At 49.3% G+C, this 15,977-nt stretch overlaps 6 protein-coding genes across 6 annotated transcripts; 3 read left to right on the top strand and 3 right to left on the bottom strand.

The window, feature by feature from the left end:
- Positions 1-190: 190 nt before the first annotated feature.
- LOC308329367 (vesicle-trafficking protein SEC22b-like) lies at positions 191-841 on the bottom strand (the record flags this gene model as incomplete). Its single annotated transcript, XM_080783632.1, has 1 exon — positions 191-841. The coding sequence occupies one exon, from the start codon at positions 839-841 to the stop codon at positions 191-193; it is 651 nt and encodes a 216-aa protein (XP_080639758.1).
- A 716-nt stretch (positions 842-1,557) lies between these two features.
- On the top strand, positions 1,558-2,091 carry LOC308329226 (NADH dehydrogenase [ubiquinone] iron-sulfur protein 4, mitochondrial-like; the record flags this gene model as incomplete). The annotated part of the gene is made up of 1 exon (XM_080783431.1): positions 1,558-2,091. The coding sequence occupies one exon, from the start codon at positions 1,558-1,560 to the stop codon at positions 2,089-2,091; it is 534 nt and encodes a 177-aa protein (XP_080639557.1).
- Positions 2,092-2,683: 592 nt separating this feature from the next.
- On the bottom strand, positions 2,684-3,079 carry LOC308329225 (small ribosomal subunit protein mS37-like; the record flags this gene model as incomplete). Its single annotated transcript, XM_080783430.1, has 1 exon — positions 2,684-3,079. The coding sequence occupies one exon, from the start codon at positions 3,077-3,079 to the stop codon at positions 2,684-2,686; it is 396 nt and encodes a 131-aa protein (XP_080639556.1).
- A 404-nt stretch (positions 3,080-3,483) lies between these two features.
- LOC308329224 (superoxide dismutase [Mn], mitochondrial-like) lies at positions 3,484-4,236 on the top strand (the record flags this gene model as incomplete). The annotated part of the gene is made up of 1 exon (XM_080783429.1): positions 3,484-4,236. One exon carries the CDS (start codon positions 3,484-3,486, stop codon positions 4,234-4,236), a length of 753 nt encoding a protein of 250 aa, XP_080639555.1.
- A 708-nt stretch (positions 4,237-4,944) lies between these two features.
- LOC308329548 (electron transfer flavoprotein-ubiquinone oxidoreductase, mitochondrial-like) lies at positions 4,945-6,846 on the top strand (the record flags this gene model as incomplete). The annotated part of the gene is made up of 1 exon (XM_080783887.1): positions 4,945-6,846. The coding sequence occupies one exon, from the start codon at positions 4,945-4,947 to the stop codon at positions 6,844-6,846; it is 1,902 nt and encodes a 633-aa protein (XP_080640013.1).
- Positions 6,847-9,573: 2,727 nt separating this feature from the next.
- LOC308329223 (BET1 homolog) lies at positions 9,574-9,903 on the bottom strand (the record flags this gene model as incomplete). The annotated part of the gene is made up of 1 exon (XM_080783428.1): positions 9,574-9,903. The coding sequence occupies one exon, from the start codon at positions 9,901-9,903 to the stop codon at positions 9,574-9,576; it is 330 nt and encodes a 109-aa protein (XP_080639554.1).
- Between the last annotated feature and the right edge of the window lie 6,074 nt (positions 9,904-15,977).

The following is a 15,977-nucleotide window of genomic DNA, read 5'->3' as shown; positions in this document are numbered from 1 at the left end:
ACGTTATTCCAACCAGTTCCTTTTTTCCCTCCATCAGGTGCCCGGGTGGCCAGGGGGAGGCAGTATAGAGACCAGGATTACGTCATGTTTCTTTGTGAGGGTATACCTACCCTAGGGGACACGGGGAGAACATGAAAACCCCGTCTAAACTAAGTATGAACCCCCATCTCATCACGGCCCCCTCTTTCCCTCAGAGAATCCAGAAACGTATGTAGAGGATGAGGGCGATGATGAAAACAGCACCGGCCGTTAGCTTGGCGTAGTTGGATCTCATGTTGAGGTATTTGGCGTCGCTGCGGTACTTGTTCGACAGGTCGGACAGATTGTCGACCTTTGTGTTTAAGGCAGACAGAGACTCCCCGCGCTGCAGAACCTCCTCGATGTTATCCACCATGATTCTCTGGACATCCTTCAGCTCCATGTGGATGTTGCCGAGGTTCCTCCTCGCCCTGCTGTCGACGTAGGACTTCTTTGTCTTCTGGATGTACGTCTCGAACTCAATGAAAGAGTACGGCCGTGACACCGTAGGCACTCTCCCGCCGTACTTGTCGTGAAACGCCGTCTGGAGGTCATCGAGGTACCCAAAGGCCATGCTCTTGGAAAACGTCGCTTCGCACAAGGCCAAGTAGCACACGCCTTCGTCTATCACGTAGTGGAAGGCCATCACCCCGTCTTCCAGCGTGTTGTAGCGCTTGGAGTTGTTGCCGTTGAGTTTGCGGCAAAGCTGTTTGGCTTGATTCTGGTATTGCTGGAGGTCCCGTTCCGACTGCTGATCCTCTTGCATCGATGCTGCGAGCGGCAGTCCGTCCGCCACACGGGCTACCATCGTTAGAAAAATCATCTTTGTGTTTGAACGTTTAATTGATCAGGACTTTAAATTCAACTTATTATGGGGCCGTGTCGAAGGGACCAGACACAGACTTGCAGACTCACAAGATAACTGATCACAGCAGGAAAGCAAATGGAGGAAACTGACAGTGAATGAAAATGAGCACACTTAGTAGTAGTGCTAGTCATCCACCGTTATGCACAATTATGTATTTCAACATTCATAAAGTTATGTGCCCGCTCTGAACTTATATAGACGTCTGTGAAGTAATGACATCACTCTTGGACGTCACCCTACATGTCACTCAATGACTTGCATGTCCCAGACTCTGTTCACTTCATGGGGCTTCAGTCCAACGGCGGCTCTTCTACATAGACTTCTATTGAGAATGGGCACAACAAACTGGGACAAGTCCTGGACCGGAAGTATAGGCAGAAATGCCTTGGACTCAGGGCAACAGCCCGGCTTTAATGATCTTAAAGTCCCTTTATTTTAGATTGTTTTGTAGTAGTCGTCGCACAACACAATACTATGTAGCGCCCCTCAAAAACCAATATGGTTGAGCGGAGTACATCCTAGAGCCATGTTTGAGCTCCATATTTGGGCAACACTGACGTTTGATGACAGAGCATTTTATGCGGTTTGGCTTAAAAACTGAAATCCTTTTTTTGAGAGTGAATCTGCAGCGATGCATACAGGATGTACCGTCACCAGGCAGGGATATAATCATGGCGTACTCACTGTCACGTCTAGGCGTGGGACATATGTCCGCGATCAACTCAGCCGCGAAGAAAGTGTTCCCGAATCCCACCAGGTGCACCACCAGCAGCACATCGGCGGGGAGGCCGGCAGACGACCCTCCTGGTCAACGGAAAGACGGGCGGCAGCTCATCGCCGTGGCCGAGACGCTGGACATCGCCGCGGTGACGGGCGTGCCGGGAGAGCACGTCGGAGCGCGCAAGGTGCGCATCTTCGTGCCGACCAGGACGGCCACGCAGTCGGGAATGGACAACACCGCTCGGTGGCACGTGGACTTTGACACGCGGGAGCGCTGGGAGAACCCTCTGATGGGCTGGGCCTCCACGGCCGACCCCTTGTCCAACGTGCTCCTGACGTTCACGTCCAAGGAGGACGCCGTCGCCTTCGCCCAGAAGAACGGGTGGAGTTACGACGTGACGGAGAAGAGAACGCCAAAGCCCAGGGTGAAGTCCTACTCGGCGAACTTCTCCTGGGACAGGAGAACCAGGAGGTCTGCCAAGTAGAACCGACGACAATTGAAGATTCGGGCATGTCGTCGCAAACGTGACATCAGGATTGAATCGGCCAAGTTTCGCGACGCATACAGTAGACACAGCTCTAATCAGTGCTACTAAGTTTGTTTTAGACATACAGTCAAATAAATCGATGTATTTATGTAAACTGTATCTGTTTTCTGTGAACTATTTTATTGTTGCTTGGGCTGGGGAAATAACCGCAAGACCACAGTCAAGACACTGTCAGTAGCAAAATAATTTTCAGTCCAGTACTTGAGTCAAAGTAGATATACTACAAGCGGAAGTTGCTCCTTCAAATTTGTAACACCGTAGCTCAATAGTTTCCACAAGCTCACGACAAACTCTTAGCGCTTTACGATGCGACATACTAACTCTTAATCCGCCGCCATTAATTAATGACGCGTTGGTTGGGACTTTGTAGATCTGCTATTACAGGATCTTAGCCCTGCCCCTCTCTAACACTCTCTGCACGGCCCTGGTACTACCTACCTCCCAACAGACCCCTCACAACCCCAAGGATTGCTGGACCCAATGTTGGGAACCACTGTCTTAGGTTTCAGTGCGTATGTCGGGGTATCTCTTATATCTCCGTGCGTATGTTGGGGTATCTCTTCAGCAGTGCCGTTGCTTCCTGGGAGGACAAGCGCCGCCGTCCCCTGTGAGAGCCATCGACGTTCTGTTCCCAGTCGGGAACAGTCCTTTTTGGGTGAGCCTGCGCCTTCTCAACGCACACACGGAAGGCTTGCGTCTCGGTGGCGCACAGAGCTTCCACAAAGCTGTTCTGCTTCCAGCAGGCCAGCATGACGGACATCTCTGTGATGCAAGAGGCCTCTCCCCTTTCCGGCTTACGATCAGCAACGTGATCTTTCAGGACCAGCGGCCGGTTGGGCTTCAGGACAGGCTTTTTATGCTGCCTGCTCAGCAACCGGCTGACCTTCTCCTGGAAGGCTTTGCCTCCTCCTCCTTGCATGGCCATTTTACAACCCGTCAACACGACAGATAGATGGATACTAATACTGAATAATAAAAAAGTATACAGATGGCCAATTTCCTCAGAAGATGCAATACATTTGTTACTCAAGGACACAGCATTGTACTCGCCGGCTTTCAAGCCAAGCCGGCAGTATCTTCTATTTGGAATGACATCAGTCATGTCATGTCATGTCATTTGACCTGATGTCAGTATGCTATATATGGTTAAGACTGACATCATATTATCTGATGTCAGATTTGCCCAAATATGGAGTACTCTCTGTTTGGGAAAGACTGACGTGTCATGTTGATGACACAAGATTTGAGGCGCTCAGTTTAAAAATCATGAGTAGGCCTAAAGAGTAATAGCCTTTTCTGCAGTGCGGTTTACTGTTTTTTATGACAAACATGCTTTCCAGAGTTAATCAGATGAGTCGGAGCACGGCCAGCCTGTGGAGCCAAACACTACAGCAGCTCTCCGCCTCGAGGCAGAAGCACACGCTCCCCGACCTCCCCTACGACTACGGGGCCTTGGAGCCACACGTCAGTGCCCAGATCATGCAGCTCCACCACAGCAAGCACCACGCCGCCTACGTCAGCAACCTCAATGTCACCGAGGAGAAGTACCAGGAAGCGCTGGCCAAGGGCGACGTGACGGCACAGGTGGCCCTCCAGCCTGCGCTCAGGTTCAACGGGGGAGGCCACGTCAACCACGCCATCTTCTGGACCAACCTCTCGCCGAACGGCGGCGGGGAGCCGCCGCAGGGCGGCCAGCTGATGGACGCCATCCAGAGGGACTTTGGCTCCTTCCAGAAGATGAGGGAGAAGATGTCCGCCGCCGCCGTGGCGGTGCAGGGCTCGGGTTGGGGCTGGCTGGGCTACGACAGGGAGAGCGACAGGCTCCGCATCGCCGCCTGTGCCAACCAGGACCCTGTGCAGGGAACGACGGGTCTGGTTCCCCTCCTCGGTGTGGACGTGTGGGAGCACGCCTACTATCTGCAGTACAAGAACGTCCGGCCCGACTACGTCAACGCTCTCTGGAACGTCGTCGACTGGGAGAACGTTAGCGAGCGTCTCCGGCAGGGCCGTGCAGAGAGCACTGGGGGGGCAGGGGCTCAAACTCCAGGAAAGGGCGCCGATTTTTGGGCGTTGTCTTTTTGAGGAGTCCTTCCCCCCCCCCCCCCCCCCCTCTGCACGTGCCTGGTCTCCGGGCCTGCGGCAAGAACCTTTGAAGCTATAATATAATAGTTTTTAAACTTGTTACTTAACAACACAAATCACACTTGTGTGAAGTGAGGGGCACTCTTATTCATCATCATACCGTGCTCAGCCAATCAAATCATTTCCGTGGTACACACGAACACACAAAGCTGGGCACAGCGCCCCTCAAAAACATGGTGTCTGATACGACATGTTGATCAAAATGAAGCAAATGACATCAAGCATTACATTGCATTTAAAAAACCAACAAGGAACATAATGTAAAACACACAGAAAACATATAGACAACAGCAACACGTAACCATTAAAATGTTTACGGGGAAAATAGTGTGACTTTGAGAGCTGTTTCACCATACAATGTAAGTCAATGAGCATTTAATTTAGAATGATACTTTTGTAATCAATGGAGCAACATCTGTTGATATTTCACCCACCTTCTTTGGAGTTATACATCATGGATGGCTTCATGGTTTCGGAACCCAAACCTCTGTCGTAGTACTGGTGTCATAGTGCTGACATCATATAGATGGCGGCACTCGTCATAGGCTGGTCTCCAAGTACTCTGAAAAAGAGAATTGCACAATGTAGACCAAAGGCTTCATCTTTTTGACAGAGCCTGGTCGAACCGTGGCGGACACACAAGGTGTCATGTTTCTAGCCGGCAGATATCCAGTTCATGCCCACAGGTGTATTCGGACCCTGGAAACGGTCATAGCTCGTGGTCACGCCACTCCACAGCCACAGTCCACGGTTCTTCACTGTAAACGGACCCGCTCTTCAGCCGCGACCCCCCCGCCGCCGCCGCGCATTACGACACACTACACGATCCACCCCAGAGATGAAGACCCGCGATGGGAGGGCACGGACATGGAGAGGTCCGCCGATACGTACGACGTGGTGGTCGTGGGCGGAGGACCCGCCGGCCTGTCGGCGGCCATCCGACTCAAACAGCTGGCCCGGCAACACGACAAGGAGCTGAGGGTGTGTCTGGTGGAGAAGGCCTCCCACATCGGAGCCCACACGCTGTCCGGAGCCTGCCTGGAGCCCACGGCGCTCCGCGAACTGTTCCCCGACTGGAAGGAAAGGGGGGCTCCTTTGCACACCCCCGTGACGGAGGACGTCTTCGGCATCCTGACGGAGAAGTACCGGATCCCCGTTCCCTTGCCGCCCGGTCTGCCCATGAGCAACCACGGAAACTACGTGGTGAGGCTGGGGCACTTTGTGCGTTGGCTGGGCGAGCAGGCGGAGGAGCTGGGCGTGGAGCTGTACCCGGGCTACGCCGCCGCCGAGGTCCTGTTCCACGAGGACGGCAGCGTGAAAGGCGTCGCCACCAACGACGTGGGGATCGCCAAGGACGGCTCGCCCAAAAGGGACGTGTTCGCGAGAGGCATGGAGCTCCGCGCCAAAGTGACGCTGTTCGGCGAGGGCTGCCACGGACACCTGGCCAAGCAGCTCTATGAGAGGTTCGGCCTGAGGGAGCGCTGTGAACCACAGACCTACGCCATCGGCCTGAAGGAGCTGTGGGTGGTCGACCAGGAGAAATGGCGGCCGGGCAGAGTGGAGCATTCGGTGGGTTGGCCCCTGGACAGGAACACGTACGGCGGCTCCTTCCTGTACCACCTCGACGGAGAAGGAGAGCCCACGGTGGCGCTGGGCTTCGTGGTCGGTCTGGACTACTCCAACGCCTACCTGAACCCCTTCAGGGAGTTCCAGCGCTGGAAGCACCACCCGTCCGTCGCCCCGACGCTGGCGGGAGGCCGAAGGATCGGATACGGCGCCAGAGCCCTGAACGAGGGAGGGCTCCAGTCTCTGCCCAAGCTGTCCTTTCCCGGCGGGCTGCTGATCGGCTGCAGTCCCGGCTTCATGAACGTCCCGAAGATCAAAGGGACCCACACGGCCATGAAGAGCGGCATGCTCGCCGCCGAGGCCGTCTTCCCCAGAGTCGTCACGGAGGACGACCTCCCGTCGGCGACGGCGGGACTCCACGTCGCAGAGTATTCCGACAACCTGCGGAAGTCGTGGGTGTGGAAGGAGCTGCACGCCGTGAGGAACGTCAGGCCGTCCTTCCACGGCTACTTTGGTCTGTACGGAGGGATGCTTTACACCGGGATCTTCTACTGGATGTTCAGAGGGAAAGAACCCTGGACGCTCAGCCACCGCGGCCCGGACGCCGCGCGGCTGAAAGCGGCTAAAGACTGCACCCCCGTGGAATACCCCCGGCCGGACGGGGCGCTCAGCTTCGACCTGCTGTCCTCCGTGGCTCTGAGCGGCACCAACCACGAGGCCGACCAGCCGCCCCACCTCACCCTGAAGGACGACGGCGTTCCAGTGGCCAGGAACCTGGCCGTCTACGACGGACCCGAACAGCGATACTGTCCGGCGGGCGTCTATGAGTTTGTGCCCGCCGAGACGGGCGGCGGCGGCATGCGGCTGCAGATCAACGCTCAGAACTGTGTCCACTGCAAGACCTGTGACATCAAGGACCCCGGTCAGAACATCAACTGGGTCCCCCCGGAGGGCGGCGGAGGGCCGGCCTACGACGGGTTATGATGTGATGTTTTGAGAGATGCCGCTTTTGGCCCCCACACGTCTCAATATCTGCCATTGACGATGAAAGGAGAAATTAGGTCAAATGTCCGCCAAATATGACGTAAATATAACCAACCAATAGACATAAATTCAGTTGTTCATGAGAGGATGATGATGATAAGAGCGCCACTCACTTCACACGGGTGTGATTTTGATATCGTTCATATATGACAAGGTCTTTGTCATATGGGGTTAGGACTATAGAGCGTCGCAGTCCCTCCCCCCTTTCAGAACAACGAGTACTTTCTTAATTATTTGAACGGCCCAAAATATTGTGTTTGTTTGTCATGAGTTGTTACGATCCGAGTTGGCTTTAATGTCCGCGGCGTAAACGTCTTCATATAAATACTTTTTGAAAAGCCTATGGAGAAAATGAACGGAGAATCATTTCCTGGGCCACTCTGGGTCGTTCTGAAAGGGGGAGGGACTGCGACGCTCTATAGCCCATTCTGAACGGGAACCCATTTTGGTGTTAGCATCATGTTATGCTTTAGCTATTGAAAAATAGCAGATCTACAAGCTCATAGCGCGCCACCGAGTGGCGCTACGAGCTTGTAGGTCTGCTATTTTTGAAAAATCGAACGACTGACATTTTTTTAAATCTGATCTCAGGTCAGAATAGGTTCATCAGACCAGTGTGTGTCCAGTGGAAACCTCGTATGAATCTGATCTCAGGTCAGAATGGGATAGAGGATTACCTTACCTGACCGTTGTGGCCAAAAATGTCCACATGAGATTGAATGAGCAGTGGTGGAAAAGTACAATAACCCAATATATGCCTCTGAGGTGTAGTAGAAGAACGTTTTGAAAATTGGTAACAATCCAGTATTACCAGTAATACTTTCTTGTACTACATCTCAGAGGCAAATATTGTGTACTTTTACTACACTACAATTATTTGTTACTTTGTAGATTTGGATTATATATATATTAGGTATACTGTATGTTCAAACTCACAATGCGTGGCACCATTGTGAGTTTGTAGATCAGCCATTTTCAATTATTTTATATTTCATACTTTTGAAAACATTGCAATGGGACTTTATGTATTCTTTGATATATATATATATATATATATATATATATATATATATATATATATATATATATATATATATATATAAATAAAATACTTTTATATTTTGATGCCCAATGCTTTTGTAGTTTTACTCGATAACATTTTGAATACCAGACTTTTTACTGGGGGGGGGGTCCGTGGCCAAATATATATAATTCTGGGGGTCCTTGACATGAAAAAAAGTTGAGAACCGCTGACATAGAAACATAGGATTTTCAGAAAACTGTCTAAATGTAGAAAGTATTTGTAGAATTGATGGTAGGTCAAACGTCTCGAGGGGGAACCACTGATGGTCAGCAGGATATCTCTTTTCGGCCAGTGGAAATAGTACAGAAATGTATGAAATATAAACAGCTTCACAGAACTGCAGATTTCGACTGAAATGACCCCAATCTGGCCGTCGTCATTTCCGGTTAAACAGACGTAAACTTCCGCTATAGCTTTCTGCACTGTGTTACACAGTTATCTGTCCCTGGTCCCATCCAATCGTTGGATTATTTCATATCTAAGTCTAATCAAGCCCTGAGTATCGCATTTTGAGCAGCTATGCACATAAAGACCGCGTGACACCCAAACAACAAAAGCCACGTAGGGAGCTGGTTCCATGTCCTAATGCATATCAAACTGCCTGGGAGGGTCCTTGAAGTAAATAAAACACTTAGAACCACTGGAAACCAATCCTGATACTATCGGGCTTGCATGGTTTTCCAAAGTAGATGTGTTACCAGTGGTTCTCCGCTGTCAAAGCCCATTCAATGAACGTACGTCTGTGATTGGATGTGAGACTAGGGCAGTGGGTGTCTGTGATTGGATGTGAGACTAGGGCAGTGGGTGTCAGTCCTGTTAAAATCGAGGAGCCCCAGTTAAAGGGGTAACTCTCCACCCAATCTGGGAACCCATTGGCAAAATAAGGAGGAAAAAAACAGCACCCTCTGTTGTTTGTTTTCTTTGAAGGTGCCTCTAGGGGGCGCTTTACGTCTTCATTCCACTATAATCCACTAATGTTCACACGTTCTGAATGCCCCATGCCGACAGATTCAGTAGCGCGGCTCGGAATCTGTTCTTGAGAGATTACCACCAAACAAACAGATGACTAGAGCAGTCGGGTTGGAGGGTGTGGGGTGGGAAAAAAAGTTTCTGGATGCACCCGAGAGCAGACACCGACAGAAATTCAACAGACGCTTAATTCCAACACCACCGACGTCAGTGTGGTAGATAGCTATACCTTTAGGTCCTGGACACACACTGTATGTACACTGTGCAAGTGTACACTGTACAAGTGCTCATTTGGTTCATCACACAATCAATCATGACGCAAAACTAGATATTCCTCCCCGGGGTACAGCGTGGGACTTTCGGCGTACAGTTTTAGACCGCGATGGAGACGCGCCAACTCGGGAGCTGTTCGAGTTGCAACCCGATAGATATAGACACAGCATAGTACATCCCTACACTGAGCACAGCGGAGCGCTGCTTCTTACCCCACTGACAAGCCCGTCACACCCAATCACAAGCTCCTTCCTCCCTGGGAGAAGCTATAGGCCGACCCCCTGGGGGTCTCCCTGGACCGGACCAGGCCAGAGGCAGCGGGCGTCCGTCCGTCCGACCGATCACAGTTTGATGAACCAGTAGAGGGCGATGAAGACAGCGAGGCTGAACAGCGCCACGTAGCAGAGGTGCACGGACGGGCTGTGTCGGGCCAGGTCTTTCACCTTGCCCATGGCGGTGCCCAGCAGACCCCCCGCGGAGTCGAAGTCCGTGTCCATCTCCTCCAGCATCCTGTTGTGGTGCTTGACCTCCCGTCCGATGTCAATCGTCAGGCTCTTCAGAGCGGTGACCTTGGAGCTGAGACCCTCTCTCAGATGTTCGTTCATGTCTTGGTAGACGTTGTTGTCCCCACTCCCGCTCACGTAGTCAACTGAACCTTCCCCGCGCCTCATATCTCGACTTAATGTGGAAGTATTATCGGCGTAGAACCGGCCGTGCAAAGATGCAGGACACTCTCTCATATACCTCTGACACGGTGTGTCTGTTTATAAGCCATGCTGCCTTCGATCTTGCATCATCTTAATGTGACGTTGTCAGTCTTGCCCAAATATGGAGGTCCACGCGGCTCCAGAGTGGCCTCCGGGTGTTACAGACAGGAAGTTGCGGTTGCACACTGGACGCGTTTCTCTGAAAACCGATAGAGAAACGCAGCTAAAAATGCGGCTCTGTAAATAAACTACATTAATTTACTACATACAATGGCTCGATATTTTTCTACTCAGTCTCATAGGAGGGCTGTGGGCAGTTTAGAAACCGTCTTCCAGTGACATCATCATTAGGCAGATTTTTTTTAAACAAGATTCTTTTACAAAAATATTTAGATTATCATTATCGTGAGAACAATGGCTTCCATTTTCGCATTGCAACTTTTCAGGACTAGAAAGCCTGCGGTTCCTCGGTTTCTATTAGCTTGTATTCCCCATCGATGATGTCACTGACTGGAGGACGGTTTCTGAACTGCCCACAGGCCTCCTATGAGACACAGACAGTAGGAAAAAAAAATCAAAATTCTTTCATGATTATTAGTGAGGACCTATTATATGAAGATAGGTTGAAAAGTGGTGAAGTGGTCCCTTAAGAGGTGTAAATTATAACCCCGGCCAGTTTGAGGAGTGCATTTGGTTGTACTTTAACATGCAGTGACACGTGGGCTCTACGTATGGCTTCAGGGTGCTGTTGAACTCTGAGCCCTGCAGTGACACGTGGGCTCTACGTATGGCTTCAGGGTGCTGTTGAACTCTGAAACCCTGTAGTGACACGTGGGCTCTACGTATGGCTTCAGGGTGCTGCTGAACTCTGCATGGACGGAAACCCAAGCCACGTTTCATTATTATGACATCATGTTGCATTGCAACAACCCCCAGATCTCTCCCCGCCCGCCGGGCCAGAACCGGTATTGAGTTTCATGAGTGGACCTGGCAGGCAGGCAGGCAGACGCGGGTCGGGTGCAGCGCAGCCGGGCCGGGCCAGCGTTTAAGTGTATACCAAAACCACCACAACACAACTGCTTATTACATAAGGGGGGGGTCTCTGATACTCGCTTATGGTAATATATTAGAGTCTTCAATCCTTTCGTGGAGGTAGTCCAAGGGACAAGGGCAGACAAAACACACGCGCGCGCACACGCATGCACACGCACACGCACACACACACACACACACACACACACACACACACAATAACGGGTATATGCACGTGACGTGACATCATCATACCTGGAAGTTATGCATGAACTCCTACTGAAATAATTGAGAAAAATATATAATAATATACGGTATATATATCTATCTATCTATATATATATATATATATATATATATATATATATATATATATATATATATACAAACTTTCTGGCCTTGACATCCAAACAGAAAAGTCATTTATCCGATTGACATTAAATGACTTTAAACAACATTAAATTAACTTTATTGTCACTCATTTTGCCACTCGATCTGCCATTCACTTCATGCATGCGCATATACCCTCTATGGGCCTTTTCATTTGTCCGATATTCTTAACCCATTCTGACCTGAGATCAGATTCATACGAGGTTTCCACTGGACACACACTGGTCTGATGAACCCATTCTGACCTGAGATCAGATTCTAAAAATGTCAGTCGTTCTTCGATTTTTCAAAAAATAGCAGACCTACAAGCTCGTAGCGCGCCACTCGGTGGCGCGCTACGAGCTTGTAGATCTGCTATTTTTCAATAGCTAAAGCATGACATGATGCTAACACCAAAATGGGTTCCCGTTCAGAATGGGTTAATTAAAAAAAAAAGGTAAAATAGTGCATTTATGTAATCCAAGGCGCTTTACAGTACATAGTGCATTACATTCACGTTCATACACACCGATTAGCGGCGGAGGCCATGCAAGCTATACCAACCAGCACATCGGGAGCAATTTGGGGTTCAGTGTCTTTGCCCAAGAGGACACTTGGACATGTGGACAGGAGGAGGAGGAGGAGGAGGAGCTGGGATCAGAACCGCCGACCCATATGGATCATTGGACGACCTGCTCTACCTCCTGAGCCACAGACAGTCGGCCCCGCCAGTAAATAACCAAAATACTCCTTCCTCCTTTGCGTTTATTATTATTATTATTATCATTATCATTATCATTATCATTATCATTATCATTATCATTATCATTATCATTATTATTATTATCATTATTATCACTTATTATTATTATCACTATTATTATTATTATTATTATTATTATTATTATTAATATTATTATTATTATTATTATTATTATTATTATTATTATTATTATCATTATCATTATTATTATTATTATTATTATTATTATCATTATTATCACTTATTATTATTATTATTATTATTATTATTATTATCATTATTATTATTATTTCTGTTGTCCTTTTCCGTTTTTTGTTTGTATGTTTTGTTTTTGTTTTGTCATATGCTTGTTCTGTCTCGTTTTGTTTTTCTCTTGTATCTTCATCCTTTTTATAGCTATTTTGAATATTAAAAGGGCTGGCATCATAAGCTGAGGCTTCTGCCAAACACTCCCTTTTTGGTCAACAAAAAGCATCACAGCTCCAGCTGCTATAAGTCCATCTGAAACAAAAGTGTGTGTCCGCGTGAGCAGAGGAGGATTTGGGGTTGTGTACAACAACGCGTGCCTCGCGGCGGGCAGCGGGACGGGGTTCATTATGTTTAGCCAGCGCTCTGTTCATTTGTCACTGTCTCTCACGAGAGAGAGAGAGAGAGAGAGAGAGAGAGAGAGAGAGAGAGCAGAGAGGACAGTTTAAGGAAAACGGTTTGTCACTCAGTGTCTGCCGCGCGCCGCGGAGCAGTGAGCAAACATGTGTGAACGTAAATCACCGCTAATACGGAGGCCCTGTTAGGCCTTGGGTTCTTATAAACAGTGTGGTGTACAGTATAATTGATATGTATTCTCTCTCTCTCTCTACACACACACACACACACACACACACACACACAGTACCACATATATATATCAACTGACCCTGTGACCAGCATCTGTAAATCTGCTTTCCATTTTTCATATCCTGCTATAGTTAACCCATTTTAGGCGGGAACACCCGTTTTGGTGTTAGCATCATGTCATGCTTTAGCTATTTATAAAATAGCAGATCTACAAGCTCATAGCGCGCCATGAGCTTGTAGGTCTGCTATTTTTGAAAGATCGAAGAGCGACTCACAGACATAGAAGACATTTTTAGAATCTGATCTCAGGTCGTAGAAGACATTTTTTTAAATCTGATCTCAGGTCAGAATGGGTTAATTTCACACGAGTGAGGCATAGTTATGTGCCTATAGGAGCGTTCGTGCATGCGTGCGTGCGTCCGTTGTTGTGACACCCATGCGACCCCCTTCGGCAAAACCCGCATGTCACAATTTATTACGCGCCATTTCTCTGGCGACCGCTCGCCATCGTTTACGGCAGCTGCCAGCGCGGTGCCGACGGGCCGGGCCTAAATGCCCCTATCAGGAGAGTTGTTTTGCATATATTACAGGGTTAACACATTCTGACCTGAGATCAGATTCTAAAAAAATGTTTTCTACATCCTGACAGTTTTCATTCTGACCTGAGATCAGATTCTGAAAAATGTCTTCTATACACATCCTGACACTTTTCTGAAATACCTCATGTTTCTGCATCAGTGGTGCTCAAAATTACATGTCAAGGACCTCAAAAATGACATGTAATTGGCCGCCGACCCCCATCTGAAAATATGTTTCTTCCAGGGGGGACCAGCAGAAGCAAATGTTTGAGTTAAAATGTTCGCTGTGAAAGAATATATATTCAAAGATTTGCGCCACGATTTTTCTAAAATAGCAGACCTACAAGCTCGTAGCGTGCCACTCGGTGGCGCGCTATGAGCTTGTAGAGCTGCTATTTTTCAATAGCTATATATAAAACACCAAAGAGGGGTTCCCGGTCAGAACGGGTTAAGTGCAAACCAATCTGCGCTATCCAAACACGGCAATCCAAACAGAGCGTCGATCGTCGGGGACCCCCGCGCAGACCGATGGGTAACATACACGACCGACCGGGGGCCCCCTCGGTGACCCCTCCTACACACACACACACACACACACATACGCGCGCGCACTCGCAACGCACGCACGTTTGCATTAGCCCTATATACTATACTTGTGAGGACATTTTGGGATGCCGTTTGTGAAAGTTTAATAATTGCGACGCCGACAAAAACATTTTGTGTTGCATTTTTCCTACACCCAATTTCCTTAATCTTTTAATCCCCCAGGCTGGCTTTATTTTATTTTATTTATTTATTTTCACCTTTAAAACAATTTTTTTATTTTATTTGAATTAAGACCTATAGCAGGGAAATGGTCCTCACAGTTCATGCATTGTATTTCGCAAATCTGGAACTATATACTTCTTGTTGTTTTGGGACCTTTAGCCCTCACTAGTATAGTATAGTCACACACACACACACACACACACACACACACACACACACACACACACACACACACACACACACACACACACACACACACAGACACTTCTTTTTCACATAAACATACAGACGTGCACTCCTCCCCCCTCTCTCTCTCTCACACACACACGCGCACACAGCCACACACACACACGCGCACACAGCCACACACACACACACACACACACACACACACACACACACACACACACACAGCTCACACTGATTGGCTCTGATTGGTTGTATAAAACACAGCGCTGACTTTTTGATTATATTGCTACATGGGTCACGCATGGATTGGCGCCCCGCGCAGCCGATACCAGACACTAAGACACCGACCGGGCCCTGTGACTGGCCCGGAGCGGGCCCCCCCCCCGGGCCCTGTGACTGGCCCGGAGTAACTGAGTACATTCACTTATAAGTACTGTACTTAAAGGGATAGTTCAATGTTTTTTTACTTAACCCATTTAGACCTGATTTAAAAAACGTTCACTTTGAAAGAATATATATTCAAAGATTTGTGCCGCATTTTCACGAATCTTTCAAAAATAGCAGACCTATACAAGCTCGTAGCGCGCCACCAACATGATGTTTAAAACACCAAAAGGGGTTCTCGCCCCAAATGGGTTAAGCTGTATGAAAAACTTGCCATTAATATAGTGGTTGCAACTCTTATTAATTGATTGCCCGAGTCCCGTGGTGGGAGTTCTGCTCTGGTTTTGGTGAAATGTTTAGTTCCGGTCATTTTGTGGGGTGCTCTGCACAGGGGGCCACGTATAGTAAAAGTAAATTAATTCACAAAAGTAACGTCATTTGTATCGTTGACCTATTTCTAAAATATTAGCGCAACTTTCGTTCAACGTGTGGTGTCAGAAGAGCCGTGCCTCCCGTTGAAAATGCATTCCGAGCCGTGTGACTCACAGAAGAGACAGCGATACGACGGCATGCGGTCGCAACAACGGGGTTCCTATAACGACAAATCAACTGGGTTCCGATCTGAGCCGAGTCTCCTGAGGAGGCGCGTCCGATCTGAGCCCAGTCTCCTGAGGAGGCGCGTACGATCTGAGCCCAGTCTCCTGAGGAGGCACGTCTGATCTGAGCCCAGTCTCCTGAGGAGGCGCGTACGATCTGAGCCCAGTCTCCTGAGGAGGCACGTCTGATCTGAGCCCAGTCTCCTGAGGAGGCCCGTCCGATCTGAGCCCAGTCTCCTGAGGAGGCCCGTCCGATCTGAGCCCAGTCTCCTGAGGAGGCCCGTCCGATCTGAGCCCAGTCTCCTGAGGAGGCGCTTCCGATCTGAGCCCAGTCTCCTGAGGAGGCGCTTCCGATCTGAGCCCAGTCTCCTGAGGAGGCGCGTCCGATCTGAGCCGAGTCTCCTGAGGAGGCGCGTCCGATCTGAGCCCAGTCTCCTGAGGAGGCGCGTCCGATCTGAGCCGAGTCTCCTGAGGAGGCGCTTCCGATCTGAGCCCAGTCTCCTGAGGAGGCGCGTCCGATCTGAG

This window comes from Protomyctophum bolini (assembly GCF_963924005.1).
Source record: "Protomyctophum bolini genome assembly, chromosome: 15".
Taxonomy (NCBI): Eukaryota; Metazoa; Chordata; class Actinopteri; order Myctophiformes; family Myctophidae; genus Protomyctophum; species Protomyctophum bolini.
This window is presented reverse-complemented; position numbering and strand designations above follow the sequence as displayed.